Source organism: Solanum pennellii, chromosome 12 (assembly GCF_001406875.1).
Source record: "Solanum pennellii chromosome 12, SPENNV200".
NCBI classification, from domain to species: domain Eukaryota; kingdom Viridiplantae; phylum Streptophyta; class Magnoliopsida; order Solanales; family Solanaceae; genus Solanum; species Solanum pennellii.
In genome coordinates, this window is record NC_028648.1 from 42,789,439 (window position 1) to 42,797,131 (window position 7,693).

The following is a 7,693-nucleotide window of genomic DNA, read 5'->3' on the forward strand; positions in this document are numbered from 1 at the left end:
ACTTTTTTTTCCTTTTAGTAGCATTTGTCTTTTCACGTTACTGATAAAAAAATAGTAAATTAATGAATGTAATTTATAATTATCTTTCCGCTTATAGAAAACCACTTAAAGATTGAAAATAAAAACTTTCACCATAATCGCTGCCAAAGGAGCGATCTTTAAAAAAAATATTTTTTCGTCAAAAGCGCGCCATTAAAAAATTCTTTTTTACTAAAATCGCAGCGATTTTGTTTCTTTAAAAAAAACATTTTCCAAAAATGCTGCAGGGACAACAATATTTTTTAACAAATTAAGCAAAATCGCTGGTAGGTCAACAATTTTGATTGTTTAACGGAATAACAGCGTGAAAACAAATCGCTACCCCACCAACGATTTATCCCCTTTGATTAAAAAAAATAATATGCCCTTTTGAAATTTTTATCAATTTTTTTCCCTTTAGACTCGAAAATCCTATTAATAGCTTTGTTTGCTTCTTAGATGGTCATCATGTTGTTTGTAGAGACTCGTTGATCTCTTCTTGTCTCTTTCCCTATTTCTTGGGAGTATTTGCATAATTTCTCCTTTGAAATCCTTAACCTTTACTCAAAAAAATATTGTCATCTATAGCTCATTAATCATATCATATTTTCATCTTCATTTCAAAACATGAGGACCATATGTTCCTCTCTTTTTGTTTTTCACCAAATACACGCTTCTAAGTCTTCCTTGGGTTCATAAGTTGTTAAATTTTTAATTTTTCTTAATAGTAGAGCATGATGAAATTCGATTGAAAACATCAAGTGCAATTTCACAAATCAATATTTTCTCGAATTTGGCATTATTTTGTGCAACAAGATTATCAATAATATTTAAATTAAGATTGTTTCTAAGGTCCTAAGTTTTTCCATCCTTACCAAGCTTTATATGTGAGACTGTCAATTACAACATTCCATAGATATGTAACATTTTGGTGAATTTTTTTGAACTCTATTAAAATTCTAGCAAGGATAATTGAAAATTGATCCTTTTCCTTTTCGACGTGCTTCTTCATATATTTCTTAAAATATTGCTTGTGGATTGTGCTACAATGGATAGCATACAACAACAAATATGTAATAACTAATACGGAACCAATGGTGAAATTTGTTAAAAGAATCAAACAAACTGCTCTCTTGCTTGCTACAATTAGTATATTATTAGAATTGTATTATGTTAGGTACAAACATTTTGTATTTCATTATACTTGTCCTACACTATTAGTACAGAGACAATTAGTCAAATTCTTTTATCCCGAGTTGACTAATTTATCATATTTCTTCTCTTATCTTCTTTTTGGACATAACTAGAATCAAGTTTTCTTGAAACAAACAGATGCTCAAAATATACTATAACGAAAATAATTGTAATCAACAATAAGTATGTAAATTAACGAAGAGTGCTAGAGTCTTTACCGATATTAATTGATTGTCATTAGATCTAATGTCGATATAAGTTTTAGGGACATTTATAGAGAGTACTAATTGTCTTCAAAAATACATATTAAACTGCTATTAAGCTATTAATTATTGTTAAAGATCACTTTTGGTGTAGTGATAATTCTTTCTTTTGGCTTCAGTCAATTAATTTTGTAACTATAAACTTGGATATAGCCTAACATACTTTTATTTATTTTGAAAAATATGTCAAGTAACATGCCTTTTTCTTCTTGATCTTTAGGAAAGTAAGGTCAATTTTTTTACTATTTGTGAATTTTTGTGAGTTCAAGTGTTTACAAAATTATGTTATGAGATTTTAATATGTTATGTATCAAAAGTATGGTTAAGAATATCCAGTTCTGAATAGTTCCATTCAGATGTCACCTATTGTTTGGTTGATCATAACATTAATTATTTGTAATTGCATACCACTATGGTTCAATTTCAAATAAGTTGGGCCCGAAGATATGAAACCTGATAAAATGATATTTCTAAGTCAACGTAGAAAAATCTTTATGATCATGTTAATCAACAACTAAGGGTCATTTTTGACATATACATGATACGGCATACTACAATTAAAAAAGAAGATTGATGGAAGTTCATAAGAAAGGAGCCGAAGGTCCTACATTTGAATTTAGTTAATTTTGTGTTGGGTATGTAGCAAGAGTTAATGGAAAATGGAGGGAAGATGAAAAGAGAGGAACTTGGAAAGTTGGGCACTTGAAAAGTCCTCTTATGCTTTAGTGAAAAGACATTTGTCTCTCATCGGTGGTGGAAAGAAAAATAGGAGAGTTTAAATATAGAAACACTCCTATTAATTGTTAAAAGAATTGGAAAGAGGGACTCCCTCATGTCGTCGTCGCTCAGCTCGGCTTCGGCTTTGGAAAATGATCGAGAAATTATTTTCTGGACAAAGTTTGTTTTAATTATTTAATTGATTATTTATTTAATAAATTAAATTAAATGGTCAAAATATTTCAATTAATTAGTCAATTGACCGAAACGTTTCAATTAATTAGTTAATTGACCGACCCGATTTGAATCCGCGCGCGATCCGTTTTCTTTTAATTCTTTCCTGTTAATTCTATTTAAATTTTCCACCGTTGGAAGTGACTGTTTTAAAATGTTACAAATTTCAAGAACAACCATGACTGTTTAAAATATTGCAACTTTCATGAACCCTCGTGTAAATTCTGAAAGGGTTGCAACTTTTCAGAACCAGTTTATCTTGCCTATGAATACATCGATTCTTCATATTTTTCCTTACAATTTTTTTCTGATTTCTCCTTCTTCTTCTTCTGCACAAAGTTTCTTCGTGTACTTTATTGTTGTTGAGTGATTGGCTGACACCACAATTTTAGGTATCAATACAATGTTGAATAATTGAGATCATTCAATCCTGGGAGGACATATTTCAAATCAAACCTCGAATACTGGAAGGGAATAATTTCCTTAAGGGGACACTGTGAATTCAGTGGGCTTGATCTTTTTCTGTTCTAATTTTCCAGATTTTGGTACGTTTACAGATTTTAATTTTTTGTGAATTAATTTTTGTTCATCTTTCTTACTAGTTCATTAAACTTTGGTAACTTTGTGTTTCTGCAAAGTTTTGTTGGAATCAGTACTTCTGTTTTTCAAACACAGATTGACAACATTTTATTCTTGTATGGATGTGATGTTCCACTTTACTTGGGGGTGTTGTAGTTCAAGATGTTTTGATCTGTTCTTTAATGTTTGGTGTTGTTCTTTATAACTTTGTTAATTTTATAAAATTGTGTTACTTCTCACCGACTATTTCCATGGAAATTTTCTTGGACATCTTTCGTTTACTTAAAATTTCTTTCTGACTCGCAATTTTTTTTATTCAACAAAAATAAAATTAAAAAAAAATATAGCTTTTCAAGATTTCGAAGAAACGATATGCCTTAAGATAAAATATTCTTAACAATATAATTTATATATAAATATTACTAAATGATCATATGTAAACTTATTAAAATAATTGGATCTCATGCAACAAAGCACAATAATTTACCCCGTATTATATGTTCAAAGTGTTATATATTTCACTTCAAATAAAAATAAGTGGGGTGCATATGAACGCTCATAAAGCTTCAGTATTAAACTAATTTTGGTGGACAAGTTTACGACGTATTTTGTCAATCCTTCAAGTGGGGTTTACATATGTATCCAAGTGCACGTGCATTAAACAAAAAAAAAATATTCCTTCTATTATTTTTAATTGGTATATCACATTTTTAAAAGAGATTTTAAGCATTTTAAATATTTAAAAACAATACAAAAAAATATTATAAATTACTCTCTTGTTTTTTTTTTATATGTCACTTTTTTTTAGATATTGCTCTTGTATTAAAAGTTATGTAAATTTACCCTTCTATTCATATTTAATGTTTTCTTACATCAATTTTTTAATAAGTGATGAATATGCTAGATTTTAAAAATTAAAATGCATTTGGATGACTATTTAAAATTTTTAGTTTATTTTCAAAATTAAATTTTATAGAATAGTGAATGAAGAGTAATTAATTACTCCATATTTAAAGTATTGAATCAATTCTCTAAATGGTCACCAAGTTAATTGACCTTTAATATTATTAATCCATTATAAAATATATGATCAATTGATGTAAGTTGACACTCATAAGTGATTTATACATCAATAGTTTTTGAATATGTGTTTATAATTATTCAAAATTGATGATAATATGGTAAGTTTTTTAAAAAACTATTTTTCATAACATAAAAAATAAAAAATTTAATTATGATAAAGATTCTTAAATATGAAAATTTCTTCTTGATAAACTAATATATATTTTTTTAGATAATAATAAGATCATTATTTTAGTTAAATGAGTTTGATAAATTAAATAAGTCTATCACTTGAAAAGGAAGATTTCAATCAGGGGCGGCTCAAGGTAATCGGGGACCTAAAGCGAAATTTTAATTCGCGGCCTAAAATATAAATAAAATGCATACACATATTTATTCAAAAATAATTTTCTCACACTATCTAGATGAAAATTATTAGTATTTAATAATTTTTTTAGTTATTAGTTTTAGGTAAGATTTATCAACTCAACATTGAAAAACATCATTTAAGTGAGGTAATTATTATATGTATTGGTAACATAATGCTATAAGTGATAAATTGATAAATTTTAAATAAAGATAAGAGTTAGGACATAGAATTTAACTCAAGAAGTTGATGATCTGATAGACCTCATTTTAATATGCTTGTATAATGTTTGAAACTAAAATTTAAAAAGACATAAGAAGAAAATTTGTAATTCACTTTATTCAACACTATAACTATTATCTTTTATTTTAATAACGTAAAATAGATGCAAAAGTGTATAAAATAATTTATTTTAAAAAAATATATACTTTTTTATTATAAATAATTATTTTTTCTATAAAAAATTTAACATATAATTTATTCTTGACAAAAATTTGAGGCTTCCAAAATTTTGGGGCAAAGGCCTTCCATGCATTGAGCCCGCCCTGATTTCGATGACATGACATGTCAACTACGTAAGAGCGGGTTTTTTGAAGTGTCAAGTATTTTGAAAAAAATAGTTTTAGTTGAGTAGTATTTTGATCGTGAATGAAATATAAATGATATTTCAGGGTAAAATCCTAAACTTGGGTAGCCAAATCAATATTAACTAATTATTAGTTTTTCTAGGTTGGTCAAATGCAAGACTAATTAATTACTATATCAAAGGTATAATAGGAATAATATATGTTATTTTATAAAATAACAAATATTATTGTTCAACTATTTATAAAAAAGATGACATACAAAAAGAATCCGAGAAAGTACAAGTTTTTACATATCAAATAAAAAAATACATGACAATATATTGTCTTCATTCAAAAAGAATGATTTTTTTTTGTCTGTTTAAGAAAGAATGACCTCTTTTTTTTAGTAACATTTTAGAATCAGTTTTCCACGTGACATGTTTAAAGCCACAAGATCAAAGGGTAATTTTGTACATTTAAACTAACTTCAATTTAGCACCACAAGGTATAAAAGTCTTCTCTTAACTCTTAAACTCCGTCCAGAGGCGGAGAAAGGTTAGGTGTTTGGGGGTTAAAAATCAATTTTGTTAGGGGGTTCATATGTTAATATACATATATTTATATAATAATTTTATAATACAAATACATGGTCTACAAAAAAGCTAGTGGAGTCGTCCAAACCCATAAATTCTATCTAGCTTCACTTTTAATTTCGTATCAAATTAAATTAGATTATTTTTTTTAAAATGTAGAAAATATTAATTGAAAAGATTTGTATCTTAATTTAAAGAAAAAATTATAATAATTAAAAGTAAGCGAAGTAATATGGATGAGAACCTCGACCCCATGTGGATAGACAAATCATTAATTTTCACGCGTTTTTTTTCTATCCTCTTCCATAAATATAAATCTGCATTTGGCATCTAAAAATCTCTCTCTCACCAAAATTTTCCCTTTTGCCTATTTCTCTCCCTTCAAAATTAAACCGACCAGGTACCAATTATTTGCCGAAAATCTCTTCCAACCATGAAATTCTTCTGATCTTTAGATTTAGTAATTTTCATTTCTATATAGTATTAATTAATTAAAATTACATTTGTGGGTATTAACATAAATGTTTATCATAATCCTCTTTCTTGTTTTCCAGGCTTTGAACAGTAAAACAAAAATGAACAAATTTGCTTATTGTCAAAATGGCTTCGTTAGTTTCAGAGAGATTGATGTCTCTAAAGGCGTAGTTTGTCCCAAGCCTCGAAAGAGTGTGGCTAATCAACGGTTCAACACAAATGCTACATTTCTGCAAATCAAGTATGTTTTCTGTTTTTTCTTCTTGTTTTTGTTGTTGTTGTTTCTGTTTGCCTTTATTTATTTGGGTATTTTATCAGTCAAGAAGTGGAGTTTTGTGATCTGAAAGCTGGAACTGACATTCTGGATTTGATACTCACCGAGGTAAAATTATTGTAAAAAGTTATCAAAACTATAATTATCAATTTTGAAACTTGCGGAACTAGGCAAACTGAGAATTTCTGTTTTTTTCTGTAATCAGGGGAGGTATGATGTTGAGTATTCAAATTCCCATCCATTTTTCTGCGGATCTCCGCCTACCAGGGCTTCAAATCCCCTAATTCAAGATGCTAACTTTGGCAACGACAGCTTTATACCTATACAACCATTTCCAGAATCAGTACTACCCTTTTCCACCTCCAGTCGTGTGACCGGAGGTGGTTGTGTTCCGATGAAGTTTGGGAACAATTCAGCTCCTGTGAGGATTGAAGGTTTCAATTGCCGTGGCACTTGCAGCATCCCTGCTGTTTCATAGGCATATGTACTAACTTATCACTTACTAAGTACACACGAAAAAGAAGGGAATTTTGGGCAGAGTGAAAGAAATCAAGTCGAATTTCATTTAGCTGTGTATATATATAGAGAGAGTGATAAAAAGAGGGTGGTTAAAGTCCTCTTTGCTGATCTGGTGATGATTGATGAATTTTCTTCTGAAAGCATTCAAATACCTATAACGTGTATATTGTAATGAGGTGGTGAATGAGTATCAAATTGAGAATAGGAAACCAATAACTTGTAAACTTGAGCGCCAAAGGCTAAAAGATGGAGTCTCTTGGATTCTTCAGAATTAGGCTAATATATGTTATATAAGTATAGTGTGAAGACTCAGATATTTTGGTTAAGAATAATAATATTTACCACTCCAGCACAACCCCGGTTGGTTATACTGTCGACCTTTGATCATGAGTTATGTAATTATTGAAGGATTTTTACATTATATATACAACTATCATATACTCAGTTATTGATGTTAAACTTTCTTTCCGAATTTTACAAGTTGCACAAAAATAGGTTTCTGCTTCTTTATCCAAACTCGTCTTCTTTGCCCTCCTCTTCCCTCTTGCAAGTAATATAACTTATTTGATCGTTGGAACTTGTAAGTAATTAAACAATATTGAGGTTGTCAAGTTGAAAATAGTGACATGAATCACATGAAAAAAGTGGAAAAGAATCTATGAAATATGAACAACTTAACATCACATAAAGTTTGCCAATTTGACAAAATTTGTAAATACTTGAACAACATAATTAGAACAGAAATAGTCTAAAATCTTAAACAATTGAACAACATAGATAATGCTTGACATGGGTTGAAGGAAAGAAAGCATCAAGTCTTCCCAATCTAGAAA

At 28.7% G+C, this 7,693-nt stretch overlaps 1 protein-coding gene across 1 annotated transcript; it reads left to right on the forward strand.

Annotated features, from left to right (window-relative positions):
- Window positions 1-5,883: 5,883 nt before the first annotated feature.
- On the forward strand, window positions 5,884-7,319 carry LOC107005653. The gene is made up of 4 exons (XM_015204295.2): window positions 5,884-5,993; window positions 6,148-6,308; window positions 6,386-6,449; window positions 6,547-7,319. Exons 2-4 carry the CDS (start codon window positions 6,169-6,171, stop codon window positions 6,817-6,819), a joined length of 477 nt encoding a protein of 158 aa, XP_015059781.1. The 5' UTR covers window positions 5,884-5,993; window positions 6,148-6,168; the 3' UTR covers window positions 6,820-7,319.
- Window positions 7,320-7,693: the final 374 nt, after the last annotated feature.

What these genes read in the sequence shown, in the direction of transcription:
- LOC107005653 (XM_015204295.2), top strand. Translation starts at nt 6,169, where the DNA reads ATGAACAAATTTGCTTATTGTCAAAATGGCTTCGTTAGTTTCAGAGAG. An exon ending in GCTACATTTCTGCAAATCAA is followed by an intron (nt 6,309 to 6,385) that starts GTATGTTTTCTG and finishes GTATTTTATCAG; the next exon opens with TCAAGAAGTGGAGTTTTGTG. An exon ending in TGGATTTGATACTCACCGAG is followed by an intron (nt 6,450 to 6,546) that starts GTAAAATTATTG and finishes TTCTGTAATCAG; the next exon opens with GGGAGGTATGATGTTGAGTA.